The sequence below is a fragment of the Pollicipes pollicipes genome, unplaced genomic scaffold (assembly GCF_011947565.3).
Source record: "Pollicipes pollicipes isolate AB1234 unplaced genomic scaffold, Ppol_2.1 Scaffold_6686;HRSCAF=7923_pilon_pilon_pilon, whole genome shotgun sequence".
Classification (NCBI taxonomy): domain Eukaryota; kingdom Metazoa; phylum Arthropoda; class Thecostraca; order Pollicipedomorpha; family Pollicipedidae; genus Pollicipes; species Pollicipes pollicipes.
Window position 1 is genome coordinate 7,172,410 of NW_023596921.1, and position 19,474 is coordinate 7,191,883.

Below are 19,474 nucleotides of genomic sequence, written 5' to 3' on the forward strand. Positions count from 1 at the left end.
AGCCGGCGGTGGTTGACGTACCCGAGTGGCTGCCCATGCCTTTACGCGCGTGCCTAGCCGGCGGTGGTTAACGTACCCGAGTGGTTGGAAGTCTTGCGTAGCGATGTGAGCCGGAAGAAGGGCGGCGTCTCGGTGCGCTCGATGGTGCAGTTCATCGACTCGACCGTCTGCAGCTCGGCCATCAGCTCCTCCACCAGCTGGTCGGGCCGAGCGCGCGCCATGTACACGGCCACCCGCTGACCCTGGCGACAGTGCGGGACAGCATCGAGTCACGGCGGGCCGGGCAGGGGAGGGGGGGGGGGGGCGGACTTGGGTACGCGTCACCGCCAAGCACGCCAGTCGCGCACGGTAACTACCAGAGGTGAGACCGGTAACGTTGCGTGTGAGCGTTCAATACGGGCATCGACCCGGCGTCAGGAGGACATGGGATGCCCGACACCGAGACTGGTGGGGGCGGTCGGGCGGGCGGCACAACGGCGCCCTCACGGCACCAACGCATGGTGCGCCTGCTAGCTCGGGGAGCTGCCCAGATTCGGACGGTCTGCAGCGGCGGGTCTGGAGCCGGCGGGGCTCACGTAAGGCAGCAGCTCGTTGGGTGCCATGCCGCACAGGATGAACAGGCTGCGCAGGATGATCTTGAGGTTGTTGGGCCAGCACGAGCAGAGCGCCGCCCAGAGGTCCTCCATCTCCTTCGGGTGATCATCCCCGATCTGCGGGTGGGGCGCCGCTGTCAAGTCGAGGCTCGGCGCCGGCTGCCTCTTTCACCGGAAGCTCAGCGTTAGCCGGACGTCCTGCCGCGGCTCGGTGGCGTCGGCGAGAAGGGCACTGACCACAGTGATCAGTTCCCCGACGACGATGTTGAGGCACAGCCGGAGGAGCGGCACGGTGTGCATGCGCCACTAATTTCCATATAGAATCATCCCAACTGTACATGCTTGCCTTACATGAAACACTGCTGCACCAAACACGCTCTTAATATTTAGGGATCAGTTTGCTTAAGAACCTACCATGAGTGCGTACCTTTTAACAACATTCCAGCAAACATCCAAGTCCATCTCGGCTTAGGTCAAAACCGCAAAACCCGGCACATTCATTCGATGACGACGATGATGATGATTTGAGATGAAGGACTAGTTATGGAGGTCACACGCCTCCGGGAATGTATACAAATGGGCCGAACCAATTTACTGGGAAGCCCGTCTTTCATGACACTCTGGCAGACGCGTGTAACGGACTATGTACCGTTCTGGCGCTCGTTCACAAATCGCACCGTCTACCATCGGACGACTGTCGGTCTGACCAGGCCTGGTTTGCGGTCAACAACATCGATGAAGTTGCAGTGTTTTTTTTTTTAAAACAACAACGGCAAATACAAATCAGTGCCATGAGGCTGACCTTGTCGTGAGCATCAAACCTTTGGCGTTGGACTACATTACGACTGTGTGTTTACACCGAGTGCGTCGCACCGGTCAATAACGGACATCTTACGACCAACTGATTTCCATCACGCATCAAAACCCTGAATATTCTTGGCTTCATATTCGACAGCGCACGACATCAAAAGCTCTTTGCGGCGATATTTGGTGTCCTTCGCATATGGTCGTTTTCCAGTAAAAATTCGTGAAACGCGGGTTCTAACACAAGATTCATTGGCTTTCATGTCTTACCATGTAATAAAAAGTTCATGCTATCTGCGAGCTGCGCGATTTGCTTGGCATTTTGCCGCCGTCTGAACAGGTTCGCCCGCCGCGGAATGTTCACCGGCATCTCATAACTTGGACTGAATATACATGAGCCAACTAATGCCACTGTAATTTAACGCTTGCAGTTGAAGCACATTCGCTGTCGGCTTATGGTATAGACACGCCGTTGTTTCTTATGTTGTTCTTGACTACCAGATTTGAGGTAGGCATGTTTCTATCTCAAGCCAATTTTACGAGCATCTTCGGACTAATATGACAGTCATATTCTACAATCAGTGCGACGCCTGCAGCGGTGAGGGACGAGCGGAGCCATAAGGCATGTGAAAGATGTCAGTTGTTAATATACAGATGATGTCAAAAATGATACGATGAGGACGAACATCCTTGGCAACCAATACCAATCGGTTTGGAGCAATGGGTTGCCAAGACTACCGTTCGTAAAAAGTTAGCAGGCAGACATCCAGTTATCGGGCGTTGGTAATTTTAGTCGATCAAAGCAAGGAACTTGAAGTGTTTTCCGATCTAGGTATTTGTCACCAGAGTACTGAAAACGAAAAATGATGGAACATCAAATAAAAAATATGTGATAAAAAATGATTACAGAGCTTGGCACCAGTGACATTTTGATGGCTCAATATCTCTTCATGTAGGCCACAACATCTTGGATATGAGATCAGTTTAGAAAAAGGTGACAATGGTCGCTATCTGGTCGGTTACTTGCACAGTCGTAGGCCAGACAGTGCTGAGGTGCGCCAGGGACCTGGAGTCGGTATATCTGCCTGGTTAGTTTGATTTGCACGCGACACAGCGTGATGGTCTGCACTCCACGACCCGCATTTTTGCGAATAGAACTGGCCGTTTTTCCCGTCGCTAGAGATTGTACATTTTGTTTCGCTGTGACACTGGGTTACCAACATGTGGACATGATTCGACCTTTGTTGTTCAGATTTTTCGTAGATAGCAATGTTACTTTTCCCAAGATACTTAAAATGAGAAGGTAGACTCCTGGTGATCTTGCAGTGCTGCAGGAATAGCCCGCCCCATCAAACAGCTTACACATCAATGCCTAGCAACTTATGCAGCACAACTTTAACAAAATTTCGCTCCACGTTTTTGAAAACTGCATGAGCCTGCAGTCACTGGCTGCAAGCATATTCGCTCCAAGAAAGCGCCCCGGTCCGGCGAGGCCGCTCAAGTTGAAAATTGTATTCCAGGTCAAGCGCAGCTCGCCCGGCCTGCCGCATCGCTCCTAATTAGCTTGCTGCGCATCTGCTATAGTTACCTGCCTGACCTTTGCGACGCTCAGACGCAGAGGGAACGCAGAGTGCGATGCTATGTAAGCTTGGGATAAAATGGCGCATGCTTGAGGCGAGAACCATGAGTCTTAAGGCTGCAATACAAAACTTCCACGCGAAGATAGGCGGGTTTTTAATAAAGTGCACGAGACGGAAGTTGTCATTACCACAAAAAGTGGCAGCTCAAAGACATAAGCAGCTCACATTTCATGTCCGTTCCACTCTGCTCGAGTTTCGTCACCATGTTTCATTTGCTCCATTTCTGTAATTGTCTTGAGTTGTGTGCTGTCGAGTAACTGCCTTTCAATGGATTGATACTCAGCAGGCCAGTAGGGAAATACAATTCCAAAAAACAGCGCATCACGTCGTAACTTAATGATCGAACCCAGCAACAATGCTAAATGACAGCTAATTGTCGGATTACCCTAGCTTTACCGTGTTTCAGTCACAATCACCATTCCACCTCCGAAAAGTTACAGTTCTGCTCTAGATGCGTCAATTTTTGCTCGCAGAATCAATATCGCTCGACGCACCTCGCACAAGACTCGATTCGAACATTGCATTAGTGTCACCATGGCACCACAAAGTCGTGTGTACATCGTGCGCCGCGACAGGTGGTAACGTTACTCTGTGGTCTTGTTTGCGCGCACGTTGGGAGCGATTGTGTCTCTCGGATTCGACTCCGAACTTAGTGCTCTCTGCCATATCTTTCGCACTTCACCATAACATCGTGTGTACATCGTGCGCCGCGGCAGGTGGTGGAGCTACCCTGCCATCTTCAGCCCGCCCACACACAGTACCTCCACGATTCGTCTGCAGAAGCCCGCGATCAGCCTGCAGGCCGAGTCATTACCAGGAGCCTGTGGCACATAATGGCTGAAGGAGGCGGTCGTCTCACCTTGGCCGTGATGTACAGCAGGTTGTTGAGCACCATCTCGGTGGCTTCAGCCGAGCCCCAGCCTTCGCGCCGCTGTTGACCCGCGCTTAGCGGCTCGTTCTGGCAGAAGTACTGCAACGAACCGCGCGACGGCGTTAGCACACAACCCATTCAGATTCCAGCCGTCTGGGAACGTGGAACATCTCGAGGAATGCGGAACACGTGCGGCTCTCATCATGCGGGCAGTCTGTAACCGAATCAATCGCTGCCAACCGCAGGCTTTCGCTTAGAACGGACTGCAACAGCGCCGCTCGAGAGTCGTGAGCGTTGAAATTGCATGTGTCAACCGGCGAGCGTCCCCCCCCCCCCCCCCCCGGGGGTGCGGCGGCACACAATAGCACAGGCGACGGCGCATTACTACGGACCGCCGGGTCCCGCGTGGCCATTCACAGAAGCCATTCACCAAACTGGCCGGCGCCACGTCGGCCAACTAGGCCGCCGACACCGACGCCGCCAGGACAGCGGCGGCGCTGACACGGTCGGCCGGCCGCGGCCGGTCCGAGACAGCGCCCCGTGTCAGGTGCCGTCTGGTCCGGCCGGAGCCGCCGGCTGGCGACGGCGCCCGCGACCAGCCGGCTGTCGCGCCGCCATCCCGGCGCGGACAGCTCAGGCCGGACGGGCCACGCACGGCAGGCCGACGCGGCGGCCGGCTGGCCGACCACACAGCCGCCCACCGCCCACCGCCTACACTCGACGCCCGACTCCACCGGCACGACAGAGCGCGGATGCGTCACACGACAGTCGGAAATATGACCTTCGACTGAAAGGGAGGGGGCGGGGCGGACATCCGCCACCTGGGTCGTATTAAAGAAATGGTGCGGGCGGGCTCGTGCTGCACTGACGCTTTCAGTAACGTATCTCAGACTGTATGTCGCATGTCGTATAACGTATGTCAACGGTACTCCAAAACTACACCGTGTCACGTAACTGATCCACAAGCGGTTCAGCCAAGCCATGTCACATAAAAATGCCACTGACTGTGGCATGCGCTGGCCGTGTGTCACATAACCCTGTTACTACCTGATCTCAGAAAGGCAATCGATTGTCATTATAGGTAACCGACCTAAGTACACTCTCACTTCTAGCTTTTGGCAAAGAAAAACTCTTTGCAGTTGCGTGATGTGACGATTGTATGCCTTTATAAGCTTGCTAGTGCCGTTTTCCCTCGGCGGGTGACCTTTTAACACCGGCTCGAGAAATGGCTGATCAGGTCAAACGACAGCAGCATATTATGAGTCAAACAAAGCACTGCGGCTCACCAAACTGTGGAGCTGTTGACAGATTAGAACCACACAGGTAGTGTGATTCGACCGCATACAAATTGGAGACAAATTGACCTATGGCTTAATATGACCTTGACATCATGACAAACGCCAACCCAAATTGTTCTGAAATGCATCAACTATCATAAACATTTTATTGGTCCCCGCGCCGCCATCTTGCCCGGAGACAGCAAGAGAGCTTTCCCTTCCCGTCGGTTCTAAGATGGCACAGACCGCTGCACACAAGTAAGAGGGTAAGATAGGTGGCAGGGTAAGAAACTAAGGCAGAAGACGGAACACGCAACCACCACAGTGCGCAAGTGTGGGGAACAATAACAGCATTGGTCAAAAACACCGTCCAGGACAGCTCACGACGATCGCACACGCCAGCCTCACCCCTCTCGGGTCAGATGCATCCATCACGTGCTAAAGCATGTCTTGGTGCATGCTTACATGTCATGGCACGTCAGGCCCTATCGTCTTCTCTGAGTTGTTTTTAACCCATTAAACATCTCCACGCCGTCAGTGGTACAGTTCACAATCCAAGCGCTGCCCGAGCGATACGTTACACTTGGAGGGGCGGCGGGGGAGCCATGCAAACTACAGCTCGGCCTCCAATTGACCCCAGGGGGCCGATTCAAAACGTCGGCACCCGGGTGTCCTCAGAGCCCTGCAACACACCCCTATTCGATCAAGCAAGCTGCCTCTAACGAGTTTTGAGCAAGCAGCACCACGCTCGCCAGCAGAGAAAAGCAGGTTTTATTAGCTTATTTTTATTTCTATTTATATATATATATAAGAAATAAAATTTCTACTTTATATTCATTTCATTCCCGTCGACATGTAGGCAACGTTTAATTTCCGAACTTTCGGGAGTAACCTGACACCCTGAGCTCAACGGCGTCGTCTATGCTTCAGAGGCGCACAGGAACTGGCGCCCCAGCTCTTCTCGACTGACAACGTTCAGCTCCAATGCAATTGCCGGCAAAAGCTCCATATAAAATGACATGCAAAGATTGGACGTTTTGATTTGAGGCACGGTTGCTGACATCTGCCGCGCCATACGACATCGACATCGACATCAGACCTCAGTGGAACGTCATCAGCTGCCAGTCGCACAGAGGAAGACATTCGAACAGCCGGAACCAATCAATACAGAGTTGCCTACATTTCAATCTAACGCTGGCTGGCCTCATTCGAATAGTCGGGCCCGGTCAACACGGAGTTGACCACCTTTCAATATAACGCTGGCTGGCCTCATTCCGATAGTCGGGCCCGGTCAACACGGAGTTGACTACCTTTCAATCTAACGCTGGCTGGCCTCATTCGAATAGTCGGGCCCGGTCAACACGGAGTTGACTACCTTTCAATCTAACGCTGGCTGGCCTCATTCGAATAGTCGGGCCCGGTCAACACGGAGTTGACTACCTTCCAATCTAACGCTGGCTGGCCTCATTCGGATAGTCGGGCCCGGTCAACACGGAGTTGACTACCTTTCAATCTAACGCTGGCTGGCCTCATTCGGATAGTCGGGCCCGGTCAACACGGAGTTGACTACCTTTCAATCTAACGCTGGCTGGCCTCATTCGGATAGTCGGGCCCGGTCAACACGGAGTTGACTACATTTCAATCTAACGCTGGCTGGCCTCATTCGGATAGTCGGTCCCGGTCAACACGGAGTTGACTACATTTCAATCTAACGCTGGCTGGCCTCATTCGGATAGTCGGTCCCGATTAACACGAAGCTGCCTACATTTCAATCTAACGCTATCTGGCCTCATGCGGTGATACCGTTGACGGGTTGCCTCTCGATTGCCTGTTTGTTTTACTGCGGCGCCACTTTCATCAAGACAGCCAGAAGGTGGGAGAAGACCGGCAGTCTGCCGTCGGACGTGTATTGAGACGTCCTTTGCCGTGGTGTTGTATGACGTGGTATTCTATGCCTAGCTTAAACCTCGCCTTAATGGGGAGGGGGGGGGGGCAAGCGAACCCCTCCCACAGGTTTTCTGAGAACACCGCTCCGGCCTGTCGTATAATCACGTCCAAATTTTCAGTGTTCTCTAGGGATTGCATTGCGCGTGTTCTGACACTAAAGCTTTGTACCTAGCATGTTTGTTTGTTCCAGTAGCGGCATCTTTTTAGAAAACAATGCGCGGCGATCCTCGGCTGGCGTGGGCAGCGGGAGACAACCGAGGAATCCACGGCTTGTACCCGGCGGGTCACATGAGGACTCTTACATCACAACTGCGTGCTCAAAATGGACAAAACTACATCACAGTGTGCTCAAAATAAAATAGGTAACACATCCGCGCAGGTACGATTGTACTCAGAATCAAACAGAAAACACGCCTGTGTAAGCTTTATATTGCTACGCGACAAGACTCGAACCATTGACACGTCTAAAGAAAACACAGGTTGATTGCAGGGAAAATTGACGGTTTACCATGCGTAGTGTGGTCTGTTATTGATAAAACCTTCTACCAATCACGATACATCTTTGAGACCAATCCACTAGGTTTTCTGCAAGGCTTCATCTTTACTAGTCGTGTACGAGATATAGAGCCAAGATGTAGGGCATGTGTATAAGATGTAAGGTCCGAAATGGAAATCTACGATCTTTTAAAAAACATTGATCCCAAGCACTGTGAGTATAAATATCATTTGGCGCAGCGCCAGCACAGAGGCAGCTCCTGATGACCTGGAAACTGCATGCGTCATGTATTGGACATGTGGCAATAGTGTACACATGTATCGGGATTGATTTTCACGACAAACATCAAACATGCTTCAGATTCTTCACCATACCACCCAAAGAAATTTATCTTAAACTGAACAATGGCGTAAGGCTAAAGTTGCGTATTTGTTACACTGGAACGCTCGAGATGGACCGTGCTTCAACTGCGGAAAAAATAATTAAGCGGTTTCTCTTACCCGTGGCAAACATTACTGTCGAGTTAAAATGTGGACATTCAATGACACCGACTAATATCACCTGCGTAATATCAACTAACGTCACTAGTAAACACCTGCCGCCCACGCTGAAAAAGCAGACGTCCGGGTCAGACCTAAAACCACCAGCCGCCCATACTGGAGGAGCAGACGTCCGAGCCAGACCTGAAACCACCTGTCGCCGATGCTAGAGAGGAGCAGAAGTCCTGGTCAGACCTGAAACTACCTGTCACCCACACTGAAGAGAAGAAGACGTCCGGGCCAGACCTGAAACCACCTGTCGCCGAGACTAAAGGGGAGCAGACATCGGGGTCGGAGCGGCCTCCGCCCATACCGCCGACCAGCAGACGGCTGAGGCCGGCCGGGCCGAGCCCCGATGACCCCGCCGCGGCCCGGGCGGCAGTGGCCGGTGCCCGTCGGCCATCCAATCAGGCCGCCGGCGCCTGTCCGACAGGCCGGCGGCCGCGGACCGTGCCGCCCAGCCCGCCCGACGAGCCGGCTGGGAGCTGTGTGGCCACGCACTGGTCGGCCGTGTCCGGGGACAATGGGCACCGCCGGCCGCTGGCCGCCACGTTTAATCAGCGGTGGAGTGGTCCGACACCACGCCGTTGGACTCACGACGACGAGCGCCCCTACCGAGATGGACGGCTGGAAATTCGCGACGCAGACAGTGACGAAATAGTCGGATTACAGGACGCAACTTTAGCAACATGACCGATTCAGCTGCCGAAAGGACATTTCTCGCAGTACCCTAAGAAACAAGCTCAAATATTTCTCATCGATACTTCGTTCCAATTCACTAACACAACTTAATTAGGGAAACCCTCAACCAACACCCATAAATACAAAGCTTCCCAGAAGCAATCCCAATTTGTCAGCATTTTCTGCGGTTATTGCAGTTATCCCTCACTGATGATTAAGGAGGATCTGTTGTATGATGTGCACGAGCGTTGCCCGCACGACGGTGTTTTTAAAGAAGGAAATAAAGCAGTCTTGGAGAGATGAAGTGAAGAATTTGTCGTGTGTTAATAGTAAGCGCAGTTAAGTTATTTTAGAACACGATGAGTTCATTTATTAAGCACTTAAGCTAATTATAACGTAAAACACAACGCGAGGACATATCACAATAACATCTGGTACACGGCACCCGGATCGAGGATGAAAGAACCGAAGCTAAAGAGAAGACGGAATGCGTACAAAGCTCGGGCTGTTAAGCTAAAGAGATCGAAGAGCTCCCTTCTGAAGATGAAGAAGCTAGCTGCATTGAACACAAGTGTCAGCAGCTTAAGGACCAACTGAAGACCATAAAGGAAATTAGTGAAAACATTTGTGACATCTTACAGTCTGATAAAGAAGCTGCGATATGTATGGAAGAAACGTACCAATTTACCGACGCCTGTGACGACCTGATGGTGATGGTAGCAAAGAAACAAGACAGTAATGCCACAGAAAAGACGAGAAATAAAGTGTCAGTACAGTGCAATGAATATAAACAACCGGACCTGCCAATGTTCGGAGGAAATGCAGCCAAATTCGAAGATTGGGAAGCTGTTTTTGACGCATTCATTGGAGACACTGAGGTGGACCCGAAGTTAAAAATGTTATACCTGAAAAACAGCTTAGCCGGTGAAGCACTGAAGCTCGTAGAATGCTACAGACCATCTAAGACCGGCTACAGAAAAGCTAGAGAGCAGCTGAAAGAAAATTATGGTGGAAAAACGAGACGAAACCATCACGAACTCAACGAAATCCGACACTTCTCGAACATCGCTGAAGGAGACGCGAAGCGCCTGGAACAGTTCGCCGATCGCGTGGCCTGTCTCATCACCTCATTGGAGGAGGTCGGTTCATTTAGCGACCTGTCTGATGTGTCGGCTTATTACATTCTGGTGGCCGAAAAACTTCACCATTCACGTATCAAAAATTATCAAAGACGGTTAAGCACAGCAGGCCGTGAAGACATCTTCGAAACCTTCGCTGAGTGGCTAGCTGAAGAAGCTCGGCTTGAAGAAATGGTGAAGGAGATGACCAAATCAGAAGACGAACCAGAAACAATGAGACAGAAAAACAGAGGAAGAGCGTATGCCACGAATAAGATCAGCAAGTCACGTGATGCAATTCAGACGTAACCAAACTGCTATGTGTGTCAAGCGCGTCACCTGCTGCGTGACTGCGCGGAGTTCCAAAGCTGGGATGTATCGAGAAGATACGGATTTTGTAAATCAGAAAGAATCTGTTTCAGATGCCTCAGCGGGAAGCACCGTGGCGTCACGTGCAGGTCACTCCCAAGATGTGCGGCTGATGGATGTGGCGGAAGCCATCACACTCTGCTGCACGCGCAGCAGCAGGAGCGGTACCAGCAGCCGCATCGTATGCTGAGTGAGGACCAGTCTGCGCAATGGCAAAATGTCACTGAAGTAAAAGAGTTTTACCCATCTCGACAGGCACGTGAGGATGATGGGATCAATTTCAGCGATGCACCGAGAAACTTCAATAATCCACAGCACAAGCTACAACACGTCGACCTCAGAACCGAAAGTGACATGTGGAAATAGCCTTCCAGACTGCGCCTGTGGTGGTACAATATGGACATCATTCGGGCTGTGCTTAACGCGCGCTTGATCCCTGCTCAGATGCCTCATTCATAACGAAGACTGTCGCGAATGAGCTAAAATTCGATGGAGAAGAACAAGTGTTACAGCTGGGTACTGTCATCGGCACAGAAGATGTCACCATGAAGACGGGCATCGTGAAGTTGTCAAGTCTCCACAGCAGCTACGAAGCGTCAGTGAATGTTCACGTGATACAGTCTCGATGGTGCACCAGTGCGTACTAATTGGAACGCGGTGAAGAAACGGTGGCCGCATATGAAGACCGTACCATTTCCAAATATGAAGAAAAGCAGTGTCGACATCCTCATCGATCTGTGTGCGGAGACAACTCAGCTATCTGTGCCGCTTAGCACCGTGAACGGCGCTGCCTATGACCCAGTAGCAATTTTGACCCCTGGGCTTTTGGTTTGGCTCTATCGAAGAGAAACACGGCGAGTCTGAATCCTCTGACCTGAAGATGAGAAAGAACATGGCTCAAGTGTCAAACACAATGAGGACTCACATACAGGGGGGTGTCATCCGTATCGTTTAACACTATCAAAAAGTGGCAACATCGAGCTTGCGTGAGAACAGAGGTAGTTTGGAAGCAAAGCCTGCATGACGTCAAGTATACCATATTTGATGACGTCAGTGGCACGGAAGCCCTTCAGTTAGCCAGCTGACTGCTACTCCACCCATTAGTTTCAGTGGTGAGTATGTTTTGGTGGCGTGCGGCTGGCGCTTCCCGGTTGCAATCTGAATGAATGGTCCACGGTTTTGTCATGCAAACACAATTCTGGAAGGGAGACTGAATCTCGGAACAGTTTAACCTCATCAGAATTTTATTTTCTTTCGTGGGGTGTACATAACTAGGGGTTAAACGTCGCGCGGCGTTTGTAGCGCATCGCGTATCGCAGTTGCTTGGCGCTTCATATCAGTGGGTCGCGATCAGTTGCCATGACTACGCCTCGTACGAGAGATCTGTGCAGTTTGTCTTGAACGATTGGTAGCATTTAAAATGCTCGTTCTGTGCATATTTTATTATGCATGTGTACAAGCCCTGAAGTAAAAAAAAACACTTGACTGTAGCGTCGTAAGGCCAATATCATAGGGTTTTACTGTACTCACCTTACTGTACTCACATCACTGTGATAAGAATAGTGGGAGCTATTACAAAAAATGCAAATGCTCATATGATCATACCTACAGGCAGAGCAAATTATGCAAGTTTAGCTGTTCAACTCTGCCACCAGGCACAAAAAGCACAGACAAGACTCAGGCTATCTAACGGCAAGCCGGCTTGAACAGGCCTGGTCATGGAATGCAACACACCACAGACGCCGCACGACATATAATCCGTGTTATATCATCATGCATGCAAAAATCGTACATTCTGATCATGCTAAACTGTTTCAGGACTCACTGTTCATTCCAGAAATGTGTGCGAATAGCGAAATGACGGATAATTTCTTCTTATTCCAACGGGGAATCGCCAGCCGCACGCCACCGAAACATACTATTCAAACTCATGGGTTGTGTAGCAGCCAGCTGGCTAACTGAGAGGCCTCCGTGCCACTGACGTCATCAAATATGGTATACTCGACGTCATGCAGGCTTTGCTTCCAAACTACCTCTATTCTCACGCAAGCTCGAGGTTGCTACTTTTTCGGACCGGACGATTCTATCTCGTTAGATAGCCTCGCTCACATCGCGAGAAAAACATGTCGAGGCGAAATAGAAGCGAGCAAGTTAATGACCGATTTAGAGGTCATTCAAAGCAGAGAGTCAGAATGAAGCCTCATGCCACGTGAAGAGCAGGGGGCGCTAAAAAAGGTATCGGAGTCACCCGTACAACGGTCATCGGTACCAGGCGGCGGTCCCGTGGAGAAACGGAGAGCCACAGCTGATGAGCATCTACAGCGCCGCAATGCAGCGTATTGTGCGGTTGGAGCAATCTCTGAAGCGACTTGGTGGCGAGCTGCCGGCCAAGTACGGTGAGATTCTTGAAGAGTACGTGAAGAAGGGCTATATGTCAAAAGTGTCCGCCACCGAAAGGACAAAAATCGGCGAGAAGGAGTGGTTTCTGCCACATTTTCCCGTCATCTGAGAGGAGAAGGCGTCAACAAAAATCCGGATCGTGTACGGTGCAGCCGCTAAGTATTGAGAAGTGAGCCTGAATTCGCAAGTTCTCCCTGGACCGTCTCTCTACACCGATCTCGTCGAGAATCTGCTCGGCTTTCAGCTGCACCGCATCGCGCTAATCGGCGACGTCTGCGAGATGTTTCTACAAGTTAAGCTCGCGTCAGATGACAGAAAATATCACCGAGTGCTGTGGCGAAATATTAAGGACGAGGAGCCCACAGTATACGAAGCACACCGTTGGCTGTTTGGGAACGCGGCTGCTCCATTCGTCGCACAGTTCGTGCTGATTGACAACGCTCGAAAACATGCAGAAAAGTATCCATTGGGTTCGGATGTGCTGCTGAAGCACCTCTACATGAATGGCGGCATTCAATCGTTCAGGACAGAACAGGTCATCGAAGCTAGGGAGCAGGTCGGCAGTACTCCTCGAAGGTGGTGAGATGAAGAATCAAGAAGTGGATGTCAAACATGCGAAAGTGCTGAAAGCGATCCCCGTCGAGGATAGAGCTATCAGCTCGCGCCACTTCTTTGAAGATCAGGGCTTGGTGCCGACGGAGACTCTTGGAATAGTTTGGACAACAGATGAAAACCGCCTCTCCATAGCCACGTCAAAACGAGGAATCCTGTCAGAAAATTTGACCAAAAGGACGTGCCTGAGGCGATGGCCTCTGTGTTCGACCCAATAGGTCTGTTCGTGCCACTCACCATTCGAGCGAAGATACTGTTTCAGCAGATACGGATCAGCGTAGTAGACTGGGATGGCATACTGCCGGGCGGCCAGCAGCTGAAGTGGTCTGAGTGGTTTGCCGACCTGCAGCAGCTCAGCAGTCTCTCAGTGCCGCGCTGCATTCATCCCTTCTCAGAAGTCACCCTTCAGGAGATTCACGTGTTCTGTGACGCGTCAGAACAAGCATATGGCGCAGCCATCTACGTCATGTCAGAAAGTGGCGGCGAACGATCCTCTCAGCTCGCACTGGCACGCGCGAGAGTGGCGCCGCGAGCGAAGAAGCAGACAATCCGAAGACCGGAGCTGATGGGCGCACTGCTGGGATTGAGACTTGTGAAGACGCTGTGCACGGCATGGGAAAGAAAATTGAAGACGTGCAATTTTGGCCTGACTCGATGGACGTGCTATGCTGGATTCGAAACGAAGTCCGCCGTTTTCAGCCGTTGTCGCTCACAGGGTATCGGAAATTCGTGAGCTGACAACACTCGAGCAGTGACAGCACGTGCCAGCGTCAGACAACCTGGCGGACGCACCCACCAGGGGCTTGACTTTAAAGGATTTTTCGGAGAGTCAGCTGTGGTGCCATGAACCAAAGTTTCTGCTGAGAGACGAAAACAGATGGCCACGGGGGAAAGAATTCGCCACAGAAGAGTTCGACCAGTCCGAGATCAAGAAGGACCCGCAGAAAATGTGTTTGCTGTACAAGCTCCGTCGGGTCCCAACTGGCGGCTAAACCCGGCAAATTTCTCAAGCTGGACTACACTTTTGAGAGTTACAGCCCGTGTACAGAGATTCATCAGAGTTCTACACGAGAAGATCTCTCAAACGAGCACCTCTCCAACCGGACAGAGAACTGAACCCAGGGGAACTAAAAGAAGATGAGAAGTTCTGGGTTCAACAAGCACAGAAGGATGCGTTCCGAGATGAAATAGGGCAGCTTCAACAAGTGAAGATGTCGGGCGCACGACCGCAGAGAACATGCCACTGGAGTACTGTGAAACAGCTCAGCCCATTCTTGGAGGAAGATGGGACCATCCGAGTCGGCGGCCGACTGCAGCGATCAGAGCTGAGTTTTGAAGTCAAACACCCGATGTTTCTGCCGAAAAGGCACGCCATCAGCAGGCTGGTTATCCAGCATGTTCATGGAGAAGCTGAACATGGACTGGGCGTAGAGCACACCTTAGCTGAGATGAGAACGAGGTTTTGGATTCCTGCAGCGGGAGAGATGATAAAGTATTGCGTACGCAGGTGCGTTACGTGTCAGAAGTTGCACAGGAAGCCAGAAACACAAGAAATGGCGCAGATGATAAATGCGATGGTGCGTCCGTCTTTCCGAGCCTTCGACAGATGTGCTGTTGACCACGCCGGACCATTCTGGACAAAGCAGGGACGGGGGAAGACGCGACAAAAGCGTTACCTATGCATCTTTGTCTGCCTACAAACCAAGGCTGCGCATCTGAAGATGGCTTCTCACTGGACACCGCCAACTTCATACGCGCTCTGATGCGGTTCATCTCGCGCAGAGGTCGACCAGTCGAGATCAGATTCGACAACGGGAGAAACTTTGTGAGGGCCGCTAAAGAACTGAAGAGAGCAGTTCAGGAGCTGAACAGCGATACGATTCAAAGAGGGCTCTCGAAATACCGGACGAAGTCGATCTTCAATCCTCCTAGCGCACCCCATTTCAATGGAGTGAGTGAAGCGTTGGTCAGGTGGCCAAGAAAGCGCTGGTGAAGACTTTGGAACGAGCGGATCTCACCAATGAGGAGCTGAACACAGCGTTCTGCAGAGCTGAAGGACTGCTCAACACCCGCCCACTGACAGCCGTCTCGTCTGATCCAAGCGACCTGCCGCCGCTGACGCCGGGATACTTCATCACGGGTCCATCAAGAGTTGAGATGACACCTTTAGTGAGCACAGATGGGTTGCAAACAGCCTCGACAGCGCTGAGACGTTGCACCAGCTTAGCACAGAGTTCTGGCGTCGCTGGGTACGTGAATACCTGCCGACTCTGCAAGCGCGACAGAAATGGACTGAAGTCAGAAGGAACCTGCGAGAAGGAAAAGTGGTCCTGCTTATTGATCCCAACGTGCCGCGAGGAACTTGGCCGATGGCGCGAGTCGAGAAGACGTATCCAAGACCACATGGCCAGACCACAGAGGTCAGAGTGGTTGATGTGAAGACGTCAAGGGGACTATTCAAGAGACCAGTCACCAAATCATCCGCATGGAAATGGAGGAGTGGATGTTCTCATGGGGGATGTAGAAGTGATGTTCCGAATGAACGAGAGGGGCCATCCAGGGTCGGGGGGAGATGCTAAGGAGGATCTGTTGTATGTTGTGCACGAGCATTGCCCCGCGACGAAGTATTTCTTTAAGAAGGAAATAAAGCAGTCTCGTAGAGATGAAGTGAAGAATTTGTCGTGTTTTAATAGTAAGAGCAGTTAAGTTATTTTAGAACATGGCGAGTTCATTTATTGAGCACGCAAGTTAATTATAACGTAAAACACAACGCGAGGACAATATCACAAGACAATGATAATTAGCCTTTTCGATGGTACCAGTTCATTAAGAGATATTCAGGGACTTCGCTCCCAGACACCGGCCACTGCAATGGATCTTCTGGAAGTCCACCGCCACCAACCGGACTCCAGTTCCACCTGCGCGGAACTACTAAACTCCACAGTATTTGCTAGATTATATAACCGATGCCAGTGTGGTTTCGGTGGTTTCGGTCCCTGTGCCACAGTTCGGTCCCTGAGCTACCGTTTGGGGTGCCCTGGGCCACATTCGGCGGCCCCCTGGGCCACAGTTCCAGTCACCTGAAGCTAAACCGTTTGAGTTCCCTGGGCCACATTCGGGTCCCCCTGGGAAGCAGTTTTCGGTCCCTTGAGCTATCGTTTGGGAGCCCTGGGCCACATTCGGATCCCCTGGGTCGCAGTGCCGTCCCCTGGGCCACAGCCCGTCTGTTCATAGGACAGTTTCCGGGTTCCCCGAGTTTCATTTTCACGAATAATTAGAGGTTCTTGAAGTGACGCTGACCGTTCGCCACCTCGGGCCAGCGGGTGCCATACTTGGCTGTTATACTGCTCACCGGGACCTTGCGTTTTGTTACGGGAAGGAGCCGGACTGGGTGCGTGCCTCGGCGCCCTTCCGCCCGCTCTATGCCCCGCCCGTCGCGCCACGCTTGAAGTGGATTCCCACCGTATGCCGGGTTAGCGCTGTTTCCGGATTCAGTCCCCAGTCAGACAACAGTCCTGGGTGTCGAATCTCAAGGTCTTCACGAGCGATCGGACATTCAAAACGGTCAAAATACATTTATGGCACTGGCAGAATACGTCTGATAGAAAAGGAGACTTGCTCACAGACATTTTGCGTCTTCCGTCAACCCCTAAAACTCACCAAAATTAAAGGATAATATCAGGCCTGGATGTGGGTACATGTTTCTGCACCTTCTTAGCGCCTTAGAATATTGGGGTAGTGATGAATGCCTTAATCATCTATTTAGGCAACTACAGAGAGTGATACAATCCAGAAGCACCGAGCTTTGCTAAGAAGAAAAAATACGTTAACATTCTACCGGCATGAAAACGCGCTTTGGTGGTGCAGGGCAATTGTTCAGTTTAATGGAACTAGCAGACCAAACATAGACGCAATTTTGGTCGCCAGTGGACCACGATGAAGGGCACGACGGGCTTATTTTTCACGGACAAAGATACATAAAACAATTTTCTGATTTAAAAACATTCTTTTGAGATAGTTCGGTCGTTCGGTCGGGGCCCTGAAACCAGACAAAATTAATATGGCTTGAACATAGCTAGAAGCCCGAAAACTCAATAATTAGTTGGGAAGGGGGGGGGGGCATGGTACGTTGAGCATGACGACCTTTGAAATGTATTGACATTGTATATAAAGCATATTCCAATAGGTAACTACCCACACAAGCACACGAACGCTGTGACAAAATAACACCCATTCGTCCTTTTAGACGTGCTAATCCATAGTAAACTGGCACAAATATCCAGGTTTTAACTACCGACAACGGCTGTTTTGTAGTGGTTTTGTGAGATTCCACAGCCCTCAAGCATTGCTTTAACTTACTTTATATTAACAGTCAGTTGCGGAAGGTCTAAAAACATTCAATCTTATACCAAAAGCTGGCCATTCTTACACTGAGGACCCCTAACAATTGTTTTGGAAGAGTTCCACCTATGGGTGCGGGAGCTTAACAGTCCGGCTCTAGAAAGGATAAATCAGAACCAATTATTCTGCAGAAGTGCATGTTGCCAAAACTCAGGGCCAAAAATGCGGATCGCGGCACTGATGTCATCATGATGAAGATATCCTTAAAACGTGCGAAAGCACATCACTGACCTGTGGAGGTCTCAAAAAATGTTCTTGTCATGCCAGGGGGTGAGAACTATTGGGTTGATGAATCGAAAAGGACGTGATTAACGGGCCTCAAACCCATTGATAGCACAAGGCCATATTCCGTAGACGTGGCATTCTACATGCCCTGGCACAAAGCCGTCCTGGATGAGTGATCTGACCTAATCTGCACCTAAGACTTCAGTGGTCTTGAATTGAATGCAGCATACTGTAACGAGAACTTCATGGCGCCGTCGGCGACGCCGGGCTGCGACGTGAAAACGTCTCTTCAGAGATGGCAACTCAAAGGTATTTAGTGTGGCACATCCACTCTGAGAGTATACGGAAAAACCTTTTCGAGACATCAAGGAGTCTTTTCTTTCACGCTTGATGATTCTTTTAACGGGATTTCGTCGCAAAATAGCCTGTTTCATCACGCTGCATAAGGTAAATTGGTCAAGAGCTTTTCTTCGGGCAAAGTTAGCTGTTCCGAACCTTCTTCAGGTCTGTTGCATGATGCAGCCTCAGCGTTTCCCACAAGCATACGCCTTAATTCTGTATGATTGGCCTTCAATCCATATATACATGTTTATCATAACTCACTATATTCTACGGCATAATGGTTAAGCTATTGTGACGTGTAAAGTGAAGCTTGCGGTGCCAGTATGTAACGGGCCATCAGCCCCGATAGGAGAAGCCATTACCACTGGGGTACGTCCCTGCTAGTCAAGTCTGTAGCCATTTTCTGCACCGGCAGTGAGCCGCGTTTTGCAGGCAGCGGGCGTTTGGTCTGCCAGACAGGCGCCGCCCACTCACCTGAAACTTGGCCAGCGGACTCATCTGCTGTATGTTGGGGTCGACCAGCTCCATGTTGTACAGCCAGGGCAGCAGGTACTGTAGCAGCAGCTGCCGGATCATTGGACGCGCCGTGCTCAGCCGATACGTCACCTCTGAGGAGAGGCAGTGGACCGTGAGCTCCACGTTGTGCATGGACTAGCCGAAAAGGACTCCGCGGGTCCACAGCCTCAACAACGTGGACGCCTCACAGCATGCGATATTGTGAGCTGGGTGAGTGCTGGGTGGGCACTGGTACACCAGTACTGACTGGGTGGGCTCTCACAGAGCGTTGCACATCGATTCCACCGCATCAGCACACACAAACCTATGACACATGCCAGTGTGCACGTCATGACGATTTAGTGAACAGAACATCAAGGGTGCACCTGTGAAGCACAGCACTTGAAACATTTTCTCGGTCACTCTTGTCGAGCCAAACCGACGAACACATACAAACTGGCACCAAGTGCAGTTTCAGCGAGTTTTTTTGTACGTTAGCCTGAGCAGCCCGAGGCGTATGTCAGAGACGTCGAAGACAACGAAGGTACGTGAAAGAAAATTCCTGGGAGATTTACTACTGCCGACCGGCACAATGCATCGTGTTCTGGATGAACACGAAGCAAAAGCAATGAACGCGAGGCTTTCCTCCGGACAAAATATGCCA

General features: G+C 51.1%; 1 protein-coding gene across 1 annotated transcript in view; it reads right to left on the reverse strand.

Moving 5' to 3' along the window:
* LOC119107380 (protein furry) overlaps positions 1 to 18,923 on the reverse strand; it is a gene marked incomplete at its 5' end in the record, with an annotated part of 110,482 nt that extends 91,559 nt beyond the window's left edge. Inside the window, 4 exon segments of the mRNA XM_037230813.1 lie at positions 77 to 242; positions 576 to 710; positions 3,897 to 4,007; positions 18,790 to 18,923. Of these exon segments, the coding sequence (XP_037086708.1) occupies positions 77 to 242; positions 576 to 710; positions 3,897 to 4,007; positions 18,790 to 18,923 (546 nt within the window).
* Between the last annotated feature and the right edge of the window lie 551 nt (positions 18,924 to 19,474).